Source organism: Eptatretus burgeri, chromosome 6 (genome assembly GCF_056783735.1).
Source record: "Eptatretus burgeri isolate ZD-2024b chromosome 6, Ebu_testis_v1, whole genome shotgun sequence".
NCBI lineage: Eukaryota > Metazoa > Chordata > Myxini > Myxiniformes > Myxinidae > Eptatretus > Eptatretus burgeri.
The window spans coordinates 113,146,470-113,170,621 of NC_140966.1; the positions used below are offsets into that span (position 1 = coordinate 113,146,470).

General features: G+C 45.7%; 1 protein-coding gene across 4 annotated transcripts in view; it reads left to right on the forward strand.

Annotated features, from left to right (window-relative positions):
* Positions 1–24,152, forward strand: part of LOC147025652 (adhesion G protein-coupled receptor B1-like) — a 182,989-nt gene that overhangs the window by 63,400 nt on the left and 95,437 nt on the right. Inside the window, exons 1-4 of one of the 4 annotated variants that reach the window (XM_085886859.1) lie at positions 903–993; positions 8,000–8,164; positions 9,764–9,865; positions 11,378–11,484. In XM_085886859.1, the coding sequence (XP_085742985.1) occupies positions 978–993; positions 8,000–8,164; positions 9,764–9,865; positions 11,378–11,484 (390 nt within the window). In that variant the 5' untranslated portion in view covers positions 903–977. Of the gene's footprint in view, positions 1–902; positions 994–7,996; positions 8,165–9,763; positions 9,866–11,377; positions 11,485–24,152 lie in introns of those variants that run through there. The other 3 variants (XM_085886856.1, XM_085886857.1, XM_085886858.1) reach the window with 3 other exon arrangements.

Sequence of the window (24,152 nt, forward strand, 5' to 3'; positions counted from 1 at the left end):
TTTGGGGGGATTTGAGCCCCGGTCCATGCCCCAGGAGGTGGTGACTTCAGGTCACACGGATCAAAATGCAAAAAAAGCATAATTTTTTTAACTCCAAACTTGATATCAGGTCATTCACGGCAGAACTTTTTGCTATCTTTCAACGTTGCTCGAGGTGGGAAGCATGGGGGTTTGTGATGGCGCTCCATGGACGTCCCTCTAGTTTAGGTTGCTTTTTACCCTCCCTTACCTCGATCTTTTATAGAAGAAAAATTTATAATTGAGCACACAGAGGAAAGTGATGACAAATGAGAGGTGAAAGGGGCAAAACTCGAACAATGGAGGCAAGGGCATATCATTGGAAAGGCACACAAGTGGACTGTTTGAGGAATACTCGTGTGGGTCACCAGGGAGACAGTCAGCAGTGACAGTTGTACGAACCTGATGTATAGCCATCGATGTTCGTATAACGAGGCCACTACCCAGAGTCTGGGATGAGAACGGAGCAAGTTTCATGCCTTGTCTTCCTGCTGGGAAATGTTTCATGCTTTTAGATCCACCACTTCCAGTGCAGGCCTAACCCTAACCATAACTCGGTAGTCGGTACACAGGAAATGATTTCATTGTCTGGTTGTTCAATCTACCCTCATCCAGAGGTGAGTCCATAACCCTGAACATGTCGCCATTCCATTGCGCAGCACGACTGACTGAATTAGCTCTCATCAAGGACAATCATGCAGAAGCTTGGACAAGACAGCCGGCTTAACATTCCCCGAGTAACACGTCGTCCCCATTGATGGAACACTGCGCTGCAAAGTACCAGAATGGCTTTTTATAATCGGGTTGAGCTCACGAGTAAGAGCCCTGGTTGGACTTGGTATTGACGAGTTTCCGTGACGTCACAAAGCCTCACAAGGAAGTGACGTCATTGGACACGCGTCCATAAGTAGAACTGCTGTGGGATATTTTAGTTTACTCCGAGAAAAGAGGTTGATAGGATGGTCTACGCTGGAGGTATGCTACTTACACATTGTTACTTACCTGTAATGTTTTTTTTTTGTTATTTTGACTTGATTAATCGAGATCGAGGTCGAGGCAGTATATATTCAGTCAGAGCACAAAATATATTTGACCGACCCCCCCCCACCAAAGTACCATTCACCCCCATCCTTCCACAAGCCGTGATCCACCATCACCCCCACTAACCCACACCCACCATTCCCCCCTTCCTTCACTCCCGGAGAAAGCAGGCATGGTCAAAGATGGCCTCTGCAGTGACGTGTGGTGAGGAACACAGAATGTGCCAATCCATGTTAATCCGTCAAATAATCAAATTCTAATGTGAAAAACGAAGCCCTTTTCTTAACTAGGGTAATTAAACAGGATTAACTAGTTGAACAAATGTGCTTTTGGAAGCATAAAGGTAAACATTTTGATGAAATTCCCCTGAATATTGAAAAAGGATCTTTTCATACCTGGATCAAGGTGCACAGACGAGCAAAACAACAAGGGGTGATGGATCAACAGGTAAACAACAAGGGGACGACTGCAGGTGCATCACTGCACGAAAAAAAAGGAACTCTAGAAGGATGGGAGCACAAGGTCAGTGGGGTGTAGGAACACTCAGTGGTGGAGAGGGAGGGACACCTGGAGGTGGTGGTGGGCATCAGACTTAAATCCAGTCAAGAAGAGCTCGAGCCAGCAGACTCAGGAAGACAGTTCGAGATCCAACAGACTTACAAAGAAAGGATTTCTGGGAGAACGCATGACACCTGAAGAGGTAAGAGCTGAGTGGAGGAGTGAGAGGGCAGAAGGAGCTGGACTACAATAAAGATGGAAATATACCGCAAGACCACTAACCTGCCTCTGCTGCGCAAGATGCAGACCTTGAGACTCAATTCTTCCTGATGCAAGGTTCTAATGACTTAAACTTGAATTTTAGTTAAAGTCAGTTTAGTTAAAGCCTAAAGTCAGGCAAGATGGACAGCAGTAGCATCAGTCCACAGTGGGAATCCATAATGCATGACACTCCAAATTAAGGTTTTATACACAATTATAATCTGAGGACTGTAGAGGAAGGATTTGGCCCAGCAGGGAATTCCAAGGTGGTGGCCGACTTTGTGGGCCAGTTTGGAGATATGATCTGCTCAAGACCTGTTATAAGCTGATAGGCTGAGGAGTTCCATAAACTGTACATCTCAGAGTGTGGCCACAGAAATATATTGGGGGGATTTGCGTGCAGGTCCATTTTGAAGGACAAAGTGAGAATATGTGTCCTTTATGCATTGAAAGACATGTTATAGGTCGATGACCAGTTAGTTGTATATTTTATTGACATTGGCAGAGAGGAACGCTGCCGTAACCTGCCTGGCAGAATGATCTGGAACTATACTGCACAGGGTGGAGTCATCTGCAAAGTGAGGCAATGGATTTTCCATTGAGGAAGAAGAGTCATTAATCCGACTAAAATATGCAATTTGATGTCTGTCTGTCTGTTTGTCTGTCTGACCATGATACATTTGGTTGTTATTTATCCAATCTCAACCAAACTTGACAGGATCGTTTTGTTGGGGCACAGCTGTGCCGCTGATGCTGTGCCCCTATACCAGTACACTGGTACTCATTTTGCCGACCTCAGAAGGATGACAGGCTGAGTCAATCCCACCTGGTGTTAATTGAGTAGACAACAGGGCTCGAATTCAGGATCCTAATAACCCAAGCCAGCCACCCGAACCGCTAAATCCAACACCAGGCTTACCCAAGTTCCCAACTGATGGTTGGAGATAATTTTGACAAAGGGGAGTCTTTAGGTCTGCTGCAATGATCAACTCCATTACTTTCCTTATGATGGGGCAGAAGTCTTCCTGGTCTATCGTTAAGAGGGTCAGTTTTGGCAACATTGTTATGACTGGGGGTAACAATGGTGATTTTATTTTCCATGTTGCAGACAGCTGGTCCTTGGAAAATTATCTGGAAAAGGGCAGAGAAACAGGAGCAGGTGAGCAGTGTAATTACCCAGGTGCATTATCTCTAGCCTCGGAGAGAGCGGTTTGCTCGATGGCTCAAAACCAGAACAACAATACTGAAATCAACCTCACAGAGTCCGATCAGAACATGGGAGTATTATCATTTCATTACAAGCAGATTAATATTACTAATCATATGAAGTCCTTTCGTCTCTCCGAGACACAGGATTTTTAGTTCAGTATTGCTTGGTAAGCGCTGTGCACCTTTACCTCCGAATTTCTTGATAATATCTCCAGGATGTGCTTCAAGAGCAGAACTACAATAGAGGGGGCACGGCGAGAACCTGGCCTCAAGTGCTGCCAAGCCTTGCTTTGTCCCTCAGGGGTAGTCCACATGCATAGACAAGACATTGCTATGTCGAGATACCTGGATCCAGAAATATTACACCTGGCTTTGAATGGGACAGAGTGAGCAGAGATTAGGGAAAAGGGTCTTCTGATGTAGACTGGAACACTGCCACCAATACAAACACTGGGTCTGTTAAAAGGGGACAAAAAGTAACCAAGGAGGGTAATGAATGAGTCTGGGACATCCTGCGAAAGAAAAAACTTTCTGCTAGATAGATAACATCTGGAGATGAGGCAGAAACCAATTGGGAGAGATCCACAAGATTGGAGCATAAGCCGCTGGTGTGAATGACCAGATGGAAAGGGTTGGGTATTGCATGGGTGGGCATGCAGGAAGGGTGATTTGGGAATGGTTAGTGGAGTGAAAGGAGGGTGAGGATGGCAGTGCAGGTTGTGGAGGTGGGGACATTGGCAAGGGAGGTGGGGGCTTGGAGTGGGTTTGAAAAGAAGACACAGTAGGAGGCAGGTGGGGGTTGCTGGAGAAGGATGAACCGGTGAATCCGCATTTTCAGAAACGATTTCCATCGAAGGATACCTAAAAAGGTTCCTGCATGATTGATCATTTTGAATACTCTGATTCACTACCCAGAGAGGGAGAAAAGATGACAAGAGCAAGCATAGTGATAAAGGGCCATAATATGAAGGGGACAAATAAGCAGCAAAGCATTTACCATACCTTGTTTGAGAACACAGCACTTCCAGTCATATACATGTGAGAATGCAAGAGCAGAGAATTGAGGAGATGAAAGCAATGTAAGGATGATTTTTTTTATGATCAGGAAAGTTGGCAAAGGATAAGGCAGGTCATTGGAGAGAAAAATAATAAATAATGGAGATTACAAGGGTGGGGTGAGGAATAGCAAGATGAACAGGAATAACAAATGATTAACAAATACCAGCCCATAAATGCACCATTATGAAAGCGGCTAGGGGCAGCAGTGGACTCCCCCTGGGGTCAGCATTGGGCTCTCTTGGTCGTTCGTTATCCAATCTCAACCAGACTTGACAGGAGGACTAAGGGTCAGCAGTGGACTCCTCTGGGAGGGGGGGGGCAGAAGAGGGCAACAGTGGACTTCCTCGGGGGCGGCGGTGAACCCTCTTGGGGCGGCAGTGAACCCTCTCATGGGCGGCAGTGAACCCTCAAAGGCAGAAGTAGACACGGGGTCAGCATTGGACTCTCTCGGAGTCAGCATTGGGCTCTCTCAGGGTCAGTGGTCAGCATTGGGTTCTCTTAGGGTCATCTTTAGCAGTGGACTCCTCCCACTGGGACAGCAGTGGACTCCTCCCACTGGGACAGCAGTGGACTCGTCCCACGGGGACAACAGTAGACTCATCCCGCAGGGAGAGCAGTTGACTCCTCCCGCGGTGACAGCAGTGGTCTCCTCCAACGGGGCAGCAGTGGACTCCTCCGGGGGGGCAGAAGAAGGCAACAGTGGACTTCTTCGGGAGCGCCGGTGAACCCTCTTGTGGGTGGCAGTGAACCTTCTCAAAAGCAGAAGTGGACACTTGGGGTCAGCAATGGACTCTCTCAGAGTCAGCATTGGGCTCTCTCTCAGGGTCAGTGGTCAGCATTGGGTTCTCTTGGGGTCAGCTTTAGCAGTGGACTCCTCCCACTGGGACGGCAGTGGACTCGTCCCACGGTGACAGCAGTGGACTCTTCCCACGGGGACAGCAGTGGACTCCTCCCATGGTGACAGCAGTGGATTCCTCCCGTGGTGACAGCAGTGGACTCCCATGGGGGTGGCAGTGTTAAACCCTTCGGGTGTGGCGGTGAACCCTCTCCGGGCAGCGGTGGACCATCACGAGGGTGACGATGTTGAACCTTCTCGGGGGTGGCAGCGGACCCTCTCGGGGGTGGTGGTGAGCCCTCTCGGGGTGGCAGTGAACCCTCTCAAAGGCAGAGTGGACACTTGGGGTCAGCAATGGACTCTCTCGGAGTCAGCATTGGGCTCTCTCAGGGTCAGTGGTCAGCATTGGGTTCTCTTGGGGTCAGCTTTAGCAGTGGACTCGTCCAACGGGGACAACAGTAGACTCATCCCGCGGGGACAGCAGTTGACTCCTCCCGTGGTGACAGCAGTGGTCTCCTCCAACAGGGCAGCAGTGGACTCCTCAGGGGGGCAGAACAGGGCAACAGTGGACTTCCTCGGGGGTGACGGTGAACCCTCTCGCGGGTGGCAGTGAACCTTCTCAAAAGCAGAAGTGGACACTTGGGGTCAGCAATGGACTCTCTCAGAGTCAGCATTGGGCTCTCTCTCAGGGTCAGTGGTCAGCATTGGGTTCTCTTGGGGTCAGCTTTAGCAGTGGACTCCTCCCACTGGGACAGCAGTGGACTCGTCCCACGGTGACAGCAGTGGACTCTTCCCACGGGGACAGCAGTGGACTCCTCCCATGGTGACAGCAGTGGATTCCTCCCGTGGTGACAGCAGTGGACTCCCATGGGGGTGGCAGTGTTAAACCCTTCGGGTGTGGCGGTGAACCCTCTCCGGGCAGCGGTGGACCATCACGAGGGTGACGATGTTGAACCTTCTCGGGGGTGGCAGCAGACCCTCTCGGGGGTGGTGGTGAGCCCTCTCGGGGTGGCAGTGAACCCTCTCAAAGGCAGAGTGGACACTTGAGGTCAGCAATGGACTCTCTCGGAGTCAGCATTGGGCTCTCTCAGGGTCAGTGGTCAGCATTGGGTTCTCTTGGGGTCAGCTTTAGCAGTGGACTCGTCCAACAGGGACAACAGTAGACTCATCCCGCGGGGACAGCAGTTGACTCCTCCCGTGGTGACAGCAGTGGTCTCCTCCAACAGGGCAGCAGTGGACTCCTCAGGGGGGCAGAACAGGGCAACAGTGGACTTCCTCGGGGGTGACGGTGAACCCTCTCGCGGGCGGCAGTGAACCCTCTCAAAAGCAGAAGTGGACACTTGGGGTCAGCAATGGACTCTCTTGGAGTCAGCATTGGGCTCTCTCAGGGTCAGTGGTCAGCATTGGGTTCTCTTGGCGTCAGCTTTAGCAGTGGACTCCTCCCACTGGGACAGCAGTGGACTCCCATGGGGGTGGCAGTGTTAAACCCTTTGGGTGTGGCGGTGAACCCTCTCGGGGCAGCGGTGGACCATCACGAGGGTGGCGATGTTGAACTCTCTCGGGGGTGGCGGCGAACCCTCTCGGGGGTGGTGGCGAACCCTCTCGGGGATGGTGGCGTACCCTCTCGGGGGGTGGCGGCAGGCCCTCTCGGGGGTGGTGGTGAACCCTCTCGGGGGGTGGTGGCAGGCCCTCTCGGGGGTGGCGGCGAACCCTCTCGGGAGCACCGGTGAACTCTAGCATTTGACAGGTGATAAAATGATACAATAATTCAACCAGTAAAAGTTAGCTTTGCAAGAGGAAAGTAAGTCCATCTCCTTAGGTTATGGTATGAGAAACGCTATGATTTGGTTAATTGGCTAATCTCATCACTTATTAATAACCCATATATATATATATATATATATATATATATATATATATATATATATATATATATATATATATATATATATATATATGATGGCTGATTTCATCACTCAGTAAATAAAACGTTCATCCCTTACAAAGTTCCCAAACATGGAGGCGGTGGCCATTACCCACACATGTGCTAAACGAGGAAACTGTTGTGACGTCTCAACATTTAGTATTTGATACATATTTAAGGGGAAAATATTAACATATAACTGAAAATGAACCTTTTTTGATGAAGAAACCCCATTGCCTAAACAATGTTATTTGTTTGTTTTTTTTTCTGTAAAAGTTTAGGCTCATGGAAGAGCAAGGTGGCAAAGGGAAAAAAGGTATAAGGACAGACGATGGGCATTCGTTGGACACGGTAAGCAAGCGAATGAATGAACAACAAAGGAGCGGAGCGAGCACAGTAACCTGCGAGTAAGGGGTTTTGATTAAGTAGGGTTAATGGGGGTAGAAAGGATTGTGGGTCGGGATAAGGAGGGGTGACAGGAGAAAGTGGTACACCCCTGGGAGACTTTAATGTGAAAATTAACTGATTGATATTTTTCAAAGCTCATCCCAAGGTATGCTTATAACCCCTTTTGGGTCATGGTCCACGCCACTGGCCCGTGAAGACCCACAACATTGAAGGTTTTAAATGGTGGGTTGAGGTATTTCCCCAAAGTGGTTGCCGATTTTCTTGAGAGTTCCCTCTTACTCATATATTGTGAGCTTCCACCTCTCTTCCTGCACGCACACACAGTCAGGCAGTGTTTCTGTTCACTCATCAGCATCTCAATGAGGCGTCCCGGGCACCATGGAGACCATGTTTTTGGAATTACCTGTGAAAAGCCGACAATTATTGTTCCAAGAAACAAATGAACCCAAACATGTGTCCCATCTCTCTCATTTATTAGGCTCATTAGAGAGTAAATCCCGAGGCCTACACGAGGCATCATTAATGTAGATGGGAAGAGCATTGTAATAGACCCTTAATCCAGCATATGATATTTGATTATTTAATTTGTCGCAACACTGCTATCTGTCATTGACTGACCTCAACTGACAGGCAGACATTCACCATCGTCGAGATATTAAGGAGCTTAACAACCAGCAAAGCAGTAAATTAACGGACAGGGTGGTAGATGGGTCATTAAATGTACTGACTGCGCACATGCCCAGCAGTGCATGGAGTATGGTCTCCCTGGGCGACCTGGACACATTGCTCGGCCTCCTGTGGCCCAGGCATTCGACGTCGGAGTCGCCGTTGCCTCGGCCCCCATCAGGGAGGGCGGCCGTGCCTCGGAGTTAGGGAGGAAACGGACACCTGTCTGCAGCCCTCATGCCCAGGTTTGTGATTGATTACCAGGGTGTGCGACGGTGCTACCTGTATGTTCGTGTGAGTGGCACAACGTAGCTGGCATGCGAGTTGCTTACTGTGCAGGTGTTTACGTTTTAAGGTGCAAGTGTGGAGGGGATGTGTGACCGGTGTATGATGATGGTGTGTTCCACAAGTCGGTGATGACCGAACACCTCTCTCCAGAAAGAGGACGCTTGACCTCGGATGAAGGTGTTGAAGACCCTTTAGAGGTAGTCACAAAATTGCTCGGTATTACTCGTTACATCTCCTCGATGAAGCACAGATGCTGTCATGGAATTGGAATAATGACAGAGCACCGGCACACAATGGCCTACTCTTACCCCGTGATGCAATATATACTTTTGCTGCCACGAGTTCGTGCTAGTAGATAGCACAGTCAGCTTAATATCCCCCTTCGTATCCTAAAATGCAATCGGAGCTGGCAGGATGGCCTCAAAGCTGCCTAGCCTTGGTTCGAATCCCGACCCAGCTATATACTGTTATCCTGGTGTTTCACAGGCAGGGTGATTCATCAACGTGTGTGTGACGTCCCTCGGTTGGACGTTAAGCTGGGTGTCCCGCCTGCTGGCAAAGTAGAACTATCGCCGCCACCATGAACAATTATTACAAATTCCTGCCCGAACTACTGATTCGAACTTCAGGCCTGGCCAGCCGTTCGTGAAAGACTTGCCCCCAAAACTTCCCCCTGGCCAACCCCTCGAGAAGGTGGGAATAATTGTGGGTGCTAAAGAAAGAAGAAAATACTACAACACAATTCCCTGCTTATGAAGTGCCAGGACGGCAGTTTGTAGTCCCATTCCATGATAAATTCATCAAACATAACTCGAAAGGCGAGCATGAGGTCTCTGATCTGAGCATGAGGTTTCTGAGCTTTCCTGCCTGTCTTAGATTTAAAAGCTGGAAAATGAATGAAAGTTATTGATGTGCAATTTTGAGTTTATTAATGTTTTTTATTTATTTATTAAAAAGGGGGACCAATAAACATCTTTCATTGGAATGAAGGACAGGATTGTGCAGAGGTGGCGCACTTACATTTGAACTCTTTAGTCGAGGTCTTTCGACGAAGAGTAGGCGAGCCATCTCCGGCACCCTGAACAAATTGCAAGTTCCTCCCCAAAATCACCTCCAGTCAAACAGCAGGGCCTGGCCAGCCTGTTTGTAAAAGGCTTGGACCAAAACGTTCCTGCAAAATCCCATGAGAAGGTGGGAGTAATAGGGGCCATTGAAATTAGTAGTACTGTAGTAGTAGTAGTAGTAGTAGTAGTAGTAGTAGTAGTAGTAGTAGTAGTAGTAGTAGTAGTAGTAGTAGGAATACTGGGATGAATAAACCAATGGTCCGATTTACAACCTATCAAGCGAATGGATGATCCCCATTACGAATTAGTTTATATTTTTTAAACTTACCACAAAGCCATCAATATTAATCGTCACTTGAATCGATCACCCGTGGAAAGGAATTGAATGTTTGAGAACAAAAACAAGTCCTTCACAGGAATAACTGACTCTGACTTAAACTGAGAATGGTAAAATGACTAAACGGAGACTGATGTGAGCGATGTGTCTGGCAGAGGCTCATGAAGTGTGTGAAGAAGAGATGGCGGAAGGTCTGTTGTGGGGGAAAAGCCATGCCGGAAGGACAACACAGAGGCGCTGCCCACCTGATGCCACAGGTTTGATTACTGCACTCTTTTTTTTATTTATTATATATTTATTTATTTTTACCCTGATTTCGATTTCCATTTCTTTACCCGAGACCCTAATAACTCATTTATTTGTGTGCCAGTACTTTTTTCAGCAGAGTGTGCACAGCACTGCACAGCACAGTACCAACGCAGTACCAGCAGTGCCTATCCATGCACAGTTGCCCTGAAAGCAAATTAAAATGTGAGCCACAGTCCTTAGACTGGAAGAAGAGGTCGTCACATGTGGACCAGAAGATGTCACCCCCCTCCTTGAGAGTCACGTGTGGACCAGAAAAATAATGTTGGAGAAGATGGGCCCTTTAAGCAAATACAACTTAAACAAGACTCAAACACCAATGTTCGTAAAATATAACTGACTCTCTTTATTATTATTATTATTATTATTATTATTATTATTATTATTATTATTATTATTTTAATAAACAATGTCGAGGCTCGTATAAGAGCAAACACACAGAATGTACAACAAGAAGAGCAGGAGACAAGAGGGGTGAGAGAGGGAAGCACAAAACAGTGGGGAACAGAGACATTAGGAATCTGTGGAAGGGAGAGGGATGGGGTGGGATACACGGGGGTAAACAAGATGGACACCACAGGAACTTTCAGGAAGGAAAGCAGGGAATTTGAAGGAGGTGGGTTTGGGGTGGATTAACGGGGGTAGAAAAGATCAAGGTTTTTGATAGGGGAAGATAAGAGATGGTGGTGAACAGCTATTTTGAAGACCTGGAGGGAAGAGTGGGATTGAAGAGAGTGTGTGAGTTTTTACTTGCAATTTATACACATTACACAAATTACGTTAATCCTATCTTTAACAAAGGGAATACACAAATTCACAGCCAATAAGGCCTCTGTCCGTAGTTCAATGGAGTGCAGCTCTCTGCTGTGGGATGGTGCCCCAGCATCACATTTGTCTTTCCTGGATTCTGTGGAACTGAAAGCTCTTAAAATTATTGGAATGTCCTAAGATGAAGCCAAAGCACAAGGTTTGTTGCTCTCACATCACAGACAGGTTGATGGTCTGTTTTCTTTGTCCTATTCTCCAGCATTACTCGCTCTGCTCCCTGCCCTCTGGCCCTTCCCCGCAACTCCTGGATACACACGTTCTTCGAGTAACACCCTCCTGGTTAAACTTCCCGACCCTCTCTCTTGTGATTTGCATTTACTTCAATTATACTCGTATGAGCTTTGCTTCAACGCTTTTGTCTTGCTGATGATTCGTCCGATCTGAAATGATTGTCCCAAGACTGGAGTTGCTGAAAACCTTTGCAAATCCCATGTGCCCACCACAATCTCCCCTTTGAGAGCTGGTACAACGTATCGCCCCATGAATCCCCATTTGTTAGAATCGCCATTCCTATTTATTGATCGAACATTGTGAAACGTTTATAGATGCTTGCTGACCTCAAGGACAGATTCACACGACCTGTCTGATGCCCAGGCAGTCCGCCGGCTTTCTTGTGTTGTGCGTCTGTCATCTAGGGAAGGTGTCCAGACGTTGTGTGATATCTGTGACTGGTGTTGCTGTCTGGGAACCAGTTCTGCTGATTAACTGCACATCATTAGAGATGGACCTCCTGCAGCAGTCAGTGAGTAACTGGGGAACTTGTAAACCCCGTACTTCACCCTCCACGTCATTCTCGTCATTAAAATGGTGCTTATTCATTCATTCCGTTCTTGTCATTGCTTTTTTCATTTAACACTTAACTTCCCCTTTATGAGCTACGATTGTTCTGATTCATTCACCCCCTCTTTCATATTGGCCCTCAGCAGTATAGCAGTTTGACCAATCATGCCAGTATTGCCAAACCCACCATGCGCCTGACACAGTGGCCTACAAAATAATTCACCCCTTCCAAAGTTTTCACATTTTGATGCCACCTGAGCTTATTTCATAATCCTCTCAAATCAAACTTAATCTATAGAGTCTTCACAAATTATTCCAAAGTGATAAAGCTAAAAAATTCAGATAAAATATGAATAAGTTAGATGAACAGAGAAAATCAGATGATGATTCTCAGTTCCATAAGTATTCGAACCCTTTGCCTAATTAATCCTAAGTCCCTTAAGGAGCAAATTATTTGTTTGAAAGGTTATAAAATAAGTCTAATAGGTTTCACCTGTATGTCATCAGTGGTTTAACTTCAAAATTAATCTCCCCCACCTATCTAAAGGAGTCTTCAGGTGAAACTCACTTGGTCAACCAACAAGGCAAATATGAACATCAAGGAGCTTTCCAAAGAAGTCAGACATAAAATGGTGGAGAAGCACCGTTCAGGAGAGGGTTAGAAGAAGATTTCAAAGTCACTCATTATCCCTTTGAGTCGGTGTAATCCATCATGAAGAAGTGGAAGACGTATCATACCACCCAGACTCTACCCAGATCAGGTCGTCCATCCAAACTCAGCAGCCGGGCGAGCAGGAAACTGGTTCGGGATGTCACTGTGAATCCAACAATGACTTTGTATCTGCGAGGCTCTATGTCCAAGATGGGGGTCAGTGTTCATCCATCAACAATATCCCATTTCCTTCGTAAAGACAGGTGGTAATAAAGAAGCCATTGCTGAAAAAAGACGCATCTAAAAGCCTGTATGGAATTTGTGAAAGATAATCTTAATGATACTGCTGGCTTGTGGAGAAATGTTTTGTGGTCAGACGAGATAAAAATTGAAATTTTTGGTCTAAATTCAAAGTGCTACATCTGGCACACACCTAACACTGCACACCACCCAGTCAACACTATCCCTACTATCCTACGAAAAAAAAGACTGATTTTCATCAGCAGGGACTGTCAAGCTTGTCAGGATAGAAGGGACAATGGACGGTGCAAAGTAGAAGAGATTCCTTTATGAAAACCTGTTCGAGTCGGCCATGAATCTTAAACTGGGAAGGAGGTTCACATTTCAGCAGGACAACGATCCGAAGCACAAAGACAAACCCTCACTGGAGTGGATGGATATGAATTAAATAAATGTTCTTGAGTGCCCCAGTGAAAGTCCTGACATGAACCCATTTGAACATTTATGGCGAGACTTGAAGATTGCCGTCCGTCGACGATCCCCATCAGACTTGGCAGAAGTCGAGCAATTTTCACGTGAAGAAAGAACATCTCACTGTGTAAACCTGGTGGAGATCTTCCCACAAACACTCGCAGCAGTCATTGCTGTTTAAGGTGATTCCACCAAGTACTGATCCCCCGGAGGTGCTGAATGCTGTTACAACCAGTGAATTTTGATTCGTACAAGTTTTTTTTCAGGTATTCCTGACATTTAACCTCCTTCAACTATTACAGTATTTAGTTTGATCTCTTCAGTTATGAATGAAAAAGTTCATTTGGAAACATTGTTTCTACACAATTCGTAATTCATCTAAATGTGGCACTCTTGGGAGGGGATGGATACTTTTACAGGACACTGTGTATATTGTTGTCAGTAATTTTAAGAAGCACAACCACAAACGGAGTCACCTTGTGAGAAGTAGGCCAAGGATGGCAGATATTTCTCCCTGAACGACTTAATGGAGATAATTGTGTTGTTGTATAACAACAATCTCTCACAATGAAAGTATGATGACCTGTGTGATGCCAAAAACTACCCATCTCCATCATTCTACTCCAACTCCTTCCTCTTTAAGGTGGCTGTCAACTAATGAGCTGACATGTTACATGGAATATAACGCGTAACACTTGGGTTGTATACAGTTTCTGTTGAAAACAACATGTTCTGTATCGACAGACTTTACAAACACTTCTCTGCCTCCTGAACCCTCACGCAGCTGAACTCTGCACCCTGTGGCTATACCCAGTGGTCAATGGCATTTATGATGTTTATTTGTTTACCCAATAAGTAAAGTCTTTTGGTAAATGGAACACTGTTTTTTTTTCCACGAACCAACGAATGGAGCAGATAACGAGCTATAGAGTACAGCCTGTGGCTGCTGGTTGCAATCATTTTCTGGGGGTGCAGCTGTGCCGCTGATGCAGTGCCCTCTGTTACCAGCACACCAGCTGGTATTCATTTTGCTGACCTCAGAAGGCCGACAAGGCTGAGTGAACCCCACCTGGTGTTAATTCAATGGTGAACGGGGGCTCAAACTCAAGATCGTAAGATCTTAGGCCAGCCACCTTAACCGTTAAGCCAACACCAGACGATGAAGCAGATAACACAATATGTTGTGGGATGCCATACACTCACAAAGTTTGCACGGCGTCAACTTTGTCTCAAGTGACGAGAGACAGGTGTTTCTCACAGTAAATTGGGTAAAGGCTGGATGGTGTATGCCCATCTTTACCCTTGCCAATTCCACCTCTTTATCTTTTGTTGTTTACTGGCTTGGAAAAAAACAGAAAAGGCGTTTCAAGATTCATTGAACAAATGGGAGTTTGTTCTGCAAACTTTGTGATTTTGATCATACCTTTGGGATGATACATGCCATGTCGATGAAACATGTTGGTGTGTTTTTTTATTTATGATGCATAAAGAATCTTAGATGAGAGGCCTGAGATGCACCCATTAGCGTGGCATCACCAACATTACATATCGTCGAGGTTGTACGGGTCTCACCAAACTTTCTCTAATTATTGAGGATGGTCTTCAACATTGTCTCTGTACCCCGATGTTTGACCAATGAATCTGTCAGCATTGACCCACCATTAGCCAAAATTATCCTTCCGCGTTTCGAGATCCAGCTTTATGAAGGTACATTAATCATTTCAATTTTTTTTATCGTAGCTGCCTGTTTGCTCAAGTCGTTAAAGACTTTGTTGCTGTCTCCAATGATCGGTGTGGGCTGATTCCCATGGCTGCTCACTCTCACCACATCATACCTTGCAAGCATGGCCAATATGTGGGTTTAGGGAGATCTTAGTCCTGCAGTGAATTTGAATATGATGATTTACAGCACTGTATGTAATATATGTGTGTGTATATATATATATATATATATATATATATATATATATATATATATTTATATAAGTATATATATATATATATATATATATATATTTACGTTTGTGTTTGGGGGGGGGGGAGGGGGGTTAGATGTCACCATAGAGCAGATAGGAATGTATAGAGTTGCATGGTCCATGTGCGAGTAGATAGCCATCTCGATGTACAAGTAGGGAAACATCAGCTTAAGAATTGTCTTGTTTGCATGTGTACCACACAGAGGGTGGTGCATGGTAATAAGTAGTCAGTGATTATGGTTCAGGAAATTGTGTGTAAAACCTGCATGTAAACCTCTACCGGGGGACGCTGTGAGACTTGGCATGAAAGAGGCGGAGGCGGAGCAATTAACACCTCCCGAGGGGTGGACCAATGGATCGCCTGGGAGGAGTGGACCGCCACCCCGAGGGGGGGGCTTCCTGAATGGGGAGTGTGCCCTCAGCAAAGCACCAATTTTATCTTGATTAGATCTTCATTCGGGCGGCCGAGCATTTAACCGCTGGTGCGTGCCAACTATGACAGGTCAATTAGTTTGGTAATTACCTCCCAGCCTATCTAGGTTCGGACAATGCTGGTTCGATGGAAGGAAAGGACAAACGCGGACAGGTTGAAACGTCAACAATGAATTTATTTATAAGGAAAAAATAAATAAAAGGAACTTTTTATTTCCTTGTGGTAAAAATAAGTAAATTTGATTCGAAGCAATCAAAAGAATCACAAGCAAATAACGAATTAAACGGGCACTGATACAAAAAGAGACAAAGAGCAGATGCTTATTACTCTGCCTTACTTAACAATTAAAAACGAGATAAGGGTACCCAGCAGATCATTCAGGGGGGAAAGAAATCCAGTCTCGCTCACCAAATAGAAGTCGTCATCCGTCAAAGAAAACGTCCTGAAATGTGTGAGCGTACCTCGTCCATTGCCAGCGCCCAGCCTTGCCGTGCACCCACTCGCAAACAGACTCGAACACCAGTCGACATCACCCCCAAGAATCATGTACGCCAAGAGCAGATCTCGAACAGAACCAGCATTAACAGTCCGGCCGTCACCCACCGTTCGGAGCCACCAGGAGCCACAACCGACGGACAGCTGTTAGGGGCTGTGAGAAGCTGAGGCGCTGTGAGAATCTGTAAGGCTGCAAGGCCGTCACCAACTGTCGCCAGCTCACCAACCGTCTGACTGGAACTGACTGAAACACTCTCAAAGCTGTCAGAACCGCAACTAGCTATCGCCAACTGACTCTCAAAGCTGTAAGAACCACAGCCAGCTATCGCCAAAACTGTCACCAATTGACTGGAAAAAACGGTCCTCTCGTCCTTGTTATAGGCGGCCCGTCTGGGCAGAGCCTCAAGCAGACTCCAACCAAATCCACCCCGCCCATTTGCGCATCGTTGCATGTGACAACCCACCCATCCCACAATTATTCCTGTCCTAGGATGCCATGTTTGTGGTGCTGGACGAATGGCAGAAAGCAGCCATTTGACAGAATTACCGAGTGAAAATGTGAAGTGCTCATAAAACGTCAACAACAATGATCACCTCAATGCTCAGCCCGAAACGAAGAAGAGCCAGTTAGCGTCCATAGAGCTGCTGAATGGGGTGGCAAACTTCGATGGAAAGAGGTGGGTGTCAACATCGATGGAAAGAGGTGGGTGTCAATGTCGATGGAAAGAGGTGGGTGTTGAGCCTCTGTTGGGTTATCGGCTATCTCACGTGCATGAATGTGTTTGTCGTAAAGAGAAAAAGGAGCTTTCCATAAGAGAGGGAATCTATTCTTTCCCCTTCTCAACGCATCAAAGTTAGAATCCCACCAAATATGGGGATGGGTCCATCCTGGACATGCATTTAGGGAAATAACTGTCTGAGGACCTAGATGTTTGTATGCATTCATCGGATCAGATTCTGAAATCCGTAACAATATATGTATAATTGTGTGTGTGTGTATATATATATATATATATATATATATATATATATATATATATATATATATATATATATATATATATATATATATATACATACATACATACATACATTCTGGGGAGGATGTCAGAGAGATCATGCTGCGGTGCATCATTTGAGAATGTCAAGATCTCTGACCTTGATTTCATAGATGATGCAGTCATCTTTGCAGAGAGTCTGGCTATCGTGTGGAGACAGCTGCTGCGATTACGGGTTTTCTGGTTCAAAACTAAGATCCAGGCTTTCAATGACATCTTGGATGCTGCTGTCTTGTCTGCACCTGTTTGTGGTGAGGATGTTGAGGTCACGGAGAGAATCACTTATCTTGGCAGTGATATTGATGTCTCTGCTGGCTGTGAGCCAGAGGTCAATAGATGTCTGGGTTGGGCCTGGGGAGTCATTGATTCACTGGATCATGGGGTGTGGCACTGTCGGTACCTGTGCAGAAGGACGAAAGTCGAAGTCTTCAGGTCCTTGATGCTTCCAGTCTTGCTTTATGGATGTGAGACTTTGACTCTGACCAGGGATCTGAGATGGAGACTTGATTCCTTTGGTACCAGGTCTCTTTGAGAATCCTTGGCTATTGCTGGTCGGACTTTGTGTCCAACGAGCGGTTGCTGAGAGAGACTGAAATGAGATTTCTTACCTGCATAGTCTGTGAGCATCCACTGTGGCTGTATGGACTTGTGGCTTGTTTTCCTGACGCTGATCCTGCTCACCAGATTCTCTCAGCGAGGGAGTCTCATGAGTGGAGGAGGCCAATGGGCCGACCACGTGCCTCGTGGTTGCAGCATGTTAATCAGCATCTCAAGGAGATGGGGATGCGACGGGCATGTGCCTGGGGGATGGCCAGACGGAGGTCCCTGGAGTACCGACAGGAAGTAGACTCAGCTACACACTGCTCTGGCACATGCTCCCATACTTGACCTGACCTGTACATAGTGTAACAAAATTTTGGAATCGTAGGTTAAGTATTTTTTTTTTTGTGAAACAAAATTCTGGAATCATAGGTTATTTCTGTACTTTTTCTTTTTTTGTGCACCAAAATTCTGGAATCGAATTCTTTTATTTTAATTTTTTTTTTTACTTTGACACTTCCTTGTTGAGGCATGGGATTCATTGGATGTCGGCGATGGATTTCTTGACAAGTTTCTCTCTGGCTTAAAGCTCCACTATGTAAAAGGACCAATTCAGCTTTGTCTTGCATCATGTAATCTATTTTCATAGGTTCTATCCAGAAAAAAAACCCACCAATTAACCTATGATTCCAGAATTTTGTTACAACCTTTATATTAGGCTAATGTTGTCTGTCTGTCTATCTGTCTGTATTCAGATTTGTCTTGCATCATGTAATCTATTTTCATAGGTTCTATCCAGAAAAAACCCCACAAAAAACACCAATTCACCTATGATTTCACAATTTTGTTACAACCTTTATATTCGGCTAATGCTGTCTGTCTGTCTATCTGTCTGTATTCAGCTTTGTCTTGCATCATGTAATCTATTTTCATAGGCTCTATCCAGGGGGGAAAAAAAAACACAAAAAACACCAATTCATCTATGAATCCAGAATTTTGTCCCAACCTTTATATTATGCTAATGCTGTCTGTCTGTCTGTCTGTCCCACCCTGAAACATGGAAACACTCCTCGGAGAGAAAAAATGTTTCGTAAAACTTGCTTCAAATGCATCCAAACCTCTGGGAAAATTATAATTTTTTATTTCAATCAGACAAAACATATTTAACCCAGATGGTGGGTGGATTGGCAACAGACAGTGCCTCATTCGCTCCTGAATTTTTTTTCCTTTGTTGTTATGAAATGTAGAATCCCCCCATTTTTGAGCTATTTCCATGAGGGGAAGAATAAAAGACTTCCTCCTTTTTCTTTTTCTTCATGTCGTGGTATTTTTTTTACCATGGGCTTCTGCTCGTATGATCACAATCCGAAGCACTCATCAATGCATGTTTGAAATATAACAATGAAATGTAAACAACGCACTTTTCTCTATAAGCACCGCGTAATGTTTTCCTTTGTGAGTGTCGCATGTTAAAATCATAGTTAACAATTGGATTGAAAAGTGCGTCAGATGATCAGATTGTGATCATCCTCCATTTGAAACCATGATCTTTTCGATCCCTGTTAGTTCTCCCAACTCCACCTCTTTCCAAGTTTCTAGTTTTTCCTTCCTCAGTTTCCAGGTGAATTAATCTTGTTCACCCTCGGTGTCCTCTCCTTTTAGCTGTTCCTCAAGCCTTGACTCTGTATTTAAAAAAAAAAACCCACCCTCATTCTTCTCCACATCCCTTGTTTGTACAAGTCTCTCTCTATTTTGTCCCTCAACCATGCTGTTGGTATCTCCCCCACCCCTCCCATCTTTTCACTCTTCCTTTTGTTTTGTTATTTCCTAATCTGTTCTATTGTCTAGCTCCTCGATGAACCTCAGCAATTCTATCCAGAAAATACCTTTTTGCTCTGCACCTTCAGGCCTACAGATGGTTGGCATATAAGAATAGCAACTTCTGTTTTGTTTATTGTAGAGCGCACAGTTTGATGAATGAGCACCGACCTGAACTACGGACTCCACAGCACTCGATGGGTGCAGCGTGTGCTACTTGAGTGGCTTCAGCAAATCTCGATCCCAGCAATTCGATTAGTTTTGTTGACTGTCTTTACAAAGCCCATACACTGTGTCCTGTAAATGTACTGCAAGTCTAAATTGACCATATACTTCATAATAGCTCGATTAACACAGGCCTGACAATCAAACTTCACCACATTTAGGAACCTACCGGTCTCCGAATGGAAATGCGCACCAAACGACCTATCCTGGTAATGAGGGACAGACCGGGACAGACGCACATAAAAGGAACGATTCCACGGTCTGACTTCTCGAGGCCACAGCCGTGCTCGTTTGCTGAACTGTTTACCTGATTTTTTATTCCTGTAAGCCCATTACGATCAGGAAGTGGAACAAACAGACACATTATTTGCCGTTGACTCAACATCCAAGCAGCCATAAAACGAGTCAATATTGCAGTGGACGCGCATTTTCACATCGGTGCGAAATGAACTGAAGGAGGAAAATCTTCACTCTTCCCAGTGCGTGTCCTGCTTTGGAAAGGGTAAATTAATCCAACAAATGTCCACAGCCCATTTACATTTGAACAAAGGAAGAATGAGAATCATAACCGAGGATATCGAAGGTTTTTGTGAAAATAAAAATAAAAATTTTGATATTTTCCTTGTTCGTTCGACCGTCGGTCCACTTGGTGCAGTCGAGTTCCATAATGAGGAACAATCGTAATCAATTCCATGACAGAGTAAGACACTTTTAGCAGACACTTCCATTGTAAATGAATTCATTAAAACTCGAAATAATGAACAGTGAAAAGGAGGACAAAAAAATTATGTTTAAAAAATTATTCGTTTTGATGAGACGACTCAACCATCCGCCTCTCCATATTTGATCCATGTTGAAACTACCATGAGCCGCATCACGCATAACCGGGAGATGCCATGTACGACGTATAATGCACACGGCTACATCCCCTTAACAGTGTTATTTTGGCTTGATGTTTCCCTTTAATTCTGCTGTTTTATTCTGAGATAAAATTGTGTATAATTGATGCCTAAACATGGTGTGTGCATGCCAGGAGCCTTCTATTGTTTTGGCTGTTGCAGTAAGTGCTGGTGTTGCATAGACGTATGCAGTAACTGTGCCAGTGAAAAGGTCCGACAGGATATATATATATATATATATATATATATATATATATATATATATATATATATATATATATATATATATATATATATATATATATATATATATATAAAACAGCAGCAAAATGGAATACAAACACACCTATTAACCCATTGCAGAGATGTAAATAAATCCATGCAATTAGGGCAGCAAGGAAAATTTCACTTCCCTGCAAGAAGAATCTACTTCTTGCCGGTGCCTATTGTTGCATATGGGATGGCATGCCAGCTCCACTCTTGTAGGATAGGGTGATCCACCACACCCTGATGAAAACCAATGAGCCAAAATGCTTCCCGACCAGTCAACTTCCCAACCCGGATCTCAACCAATGGTACTCCATCTCTTCTGGATCTGATTTTGACAAATTTCCCTGACAATATCTGCTGCTCTTCTTTCCGCTCCAATCGGTTCTTCTGACCACGTCCTTGTCGAAGTGGACATCTCTCTGCTGTTATCAGAGAACCACCTCACCGCCGTCGAGTCTGGCATTTCACTCAAGCCGACTGGCAGGGTCCCCAAGCAGCCATCAAACTTACAGACTGGTCTCCTATCGATACTTTCTCCAACATCAACTCATTCTGTGAATTCTTTCAAAGAAACTTGCTCTCCCTCATGCACAGATTTATCCCCTCTCGTCTTCAGTTGTCCTACCCTTCCTCCTGCCCTTGGTTCACTGAAGCTTGTGGTGAGGCAGTTGTCCTGAAACAACTTGCCTTTGCCTCATGGAAAGCAAACCCAACTGAGGGTAATCTCAGTTCCTTCCAGAAAGCTCGGAACAAGTGTGTATCTACCCTCAGGAGAGCCAGAAAACAACATCTTTCTCATCTCAAGTCTGAACTCTCAAACCTCTCTCCCTCCTCAAAATCCTGGTGGCATTTAATCAAATCTGTTTCTGGTGTATGTTCCCCCTCCATCCCCTCCCTTACCTCAAATGGCTGCACTGCTGATACCGCACGTGACAAAGCTGAATACCTAAACTCACTGTTTGCAGCTTAATCTTGTGTCCAAAACCCATCACTTTCTGTACCCACCTTACACAGTCACAACCAACTGTCGCTGCACTCTGTGTCCTTTTCTCCTCACAAAGTGGAGAGCTTTCTGTCAAACCTCGACTCAGATTCTGCAACCGGTCCAGACGGCGTCAGCCCACATGTCCTCAAAGCCTGCTCTTCTGCTCTTGCTCACCCTCTCTCTGTTCTATTCACACTCTCATTTGCTCAAGGTCATCTGCCATCTGCTTGGAAATCTGCAAGCATCACTGCCCTGCATAAAAAGGTGCAAAAACAAATCCCTGCAACTACAGACCAATCAGCCTTCTCCCAATCATCAGCAAGGTTATGGAATCCATCATCGCTTCAGACATGAAATCCTTCCTCTTCTCCAATGGCCTGATTTCCGATCATCAATTTGGTTTCAGACCAGGTAACTCTACCCTGGATATGCTGCTTCTGCTCTCCCATCAATGGATGGAGGTCTTCAATGCCAGACAGGAAATCCGAGCCGTAATCCTGGACATATCACGTGCTTTTCACACAGTCTGGAGCCCTGCCCTACTCACCAAACTATCTTTCCATGGTATCCAAGGCCATCTCCACTCATAGCTCACAGACTTCCTCTCCGATCGCAATCAATGTGGGGCCCTAAATGGAGTTCTTTCATCCCCTCTTCCTGTCCAGGCTGGAGTTCCTCAAGGCAGCGTTCTGGGTCCACTTTTTTTTGTATACCTTGTCGAGGCTCGTATGAGAGCTAAAACACAATGCACAGCAAGGGGGCATGGGAAAAGAGGGGCGGGAGTGGGAGCGACAAAACAGTGGGGAACAGACACATTACGACATCTGTGGAAGGGAGAGGGATGGGACGGGGAACATGGGGAAGAGAAGATGGACATTACAGGGACTTTCAGGAAGGAAAGCAGGGGAATTGAAGGAAGTGGGCTTGGGTGGATTATCGGGGTCGAAAAGATCGAGGATTTGGATGGGGGATGATAAGAGGTGGTGGTGAACAGCTGTTTTGAAAGCCGGGAGGGAAGAATGGGAAAGAATAGAGTGAGGGAGTTTATTCCAAAGGTGGGAAAAAAGAGGAATGAAAGAGTGAAGGTGAGCAGTGATTCGTGATTTTGGTAGTTTTACGAGAAGGGGGTTGTTGGCGGACCTTGAGCGCCCTGTGGAAATGTGGTGGGGACAAATCGCAGAGAGAGCTGTGGGGGTGGGGTGAGGGGGTGAGGCCAGAGAAGAGAAGGTAGAAGACAGAAAGACCACCAACCAACCTGCGGTGATTGAGTGAGAGGCCCAAAGACTCAGCTTCATTGCGGGAGATGCCAATGATCCGAAATGCCTTGGTTTTGACAGAGCGAAGCCGAGAAAGGTGGGAGGCAGGAGCACCAGCCCAGAGGGGAGAGCAGTACTCCATCAGGCTATGAACAAAAGCTTTGTAAGTGGTCAGGAGCTCAAGAGGGCCGAGGAAGGACTTTGCACAACGGAGGATTCCCAGTCGGCGACTGGCTTTTGAGGCGAGGTTGGAAATGTGACTTTCCCAGGAAAGGTCATGGCAGATAGTGAGACCCAGAAGCTTGAAAGAAAAGACTTCTTCCAGAGGATTGTTGAGAAAGTGGATGGGGGGGTTTTCTAAACGGTCCTTTCGAAGCGACATAGTGAGAGTGTGAGATTTGTCCGGATTGAAAGACATGTTCCACGAGTTGGACCAGTTTGTGATTTTATCCAGATCTGCAGTGAGCAAAGAAGCTGCTGCTTGCCGGTTTGAGGGATGACAGGTGGTACGGCAGAGGGTGTAGTCGTCGGCAAAGAGAAATAGAGGATTTTCCCGAGAGTCGGAGAGATCATTGATGAAAACCAGAAAAAGAACAGGGCCTGGAACGCTACCTTGAGGAACTCCAGCCTGGACAGGAAGAGGGGATGAAAGAACTCCATTTAGGCCCCACATTGATTGCGATAGGAGAGGAAGTCTGTGAACCATAAGTGGAGATGGCCTTGGATACCATCGGAAGAGAGTTTGCTGAGCAGGGCAGGGTGCCAGACTGTGTCAAAAGCACGCGATATGGCTCTCATTTCATGTCTGCCATTGAGGACCTCCATCCATTATTGGGAGAGCAGAAGCAGCACATCAAGGGTGGAATGACCTGGTCTGAAACCAAATTGATGATCGGAAATCAGGCCATTGTTGAAGAGGAAGGATTTAATGTCTGAAGCGATGATGGATTCCATAACCTTGCTGATGATTGGGAGAAGGCTGATTGGTCTGTAGTTGCATGGGTCTGTTTTTGCAGGGCGGACATGTTTGCTGATTTCCAAGCAGATGGCAGATGACCTTGAGCAAATGAGAGAGTGATTAGAACAGAGAGAGGGTGAGCAAGAGCAGAGGAGCAGGTTTTTTGGACACGTGGGCTGATGCCATCTGGACCGGTTGCAGAATCTGAGTCGAGTTTTGACAGCAAGCTCTCCACCTTGTCAGGAAAAAGGAGTCCAGGGACATTTGGGTGCGACTGGGTAATTTGGCTACAGAAAGCAATGGGTTTTGGACACAAGATTTTGAAGCAAACACCGAGTTTATGCATTCAGCCTT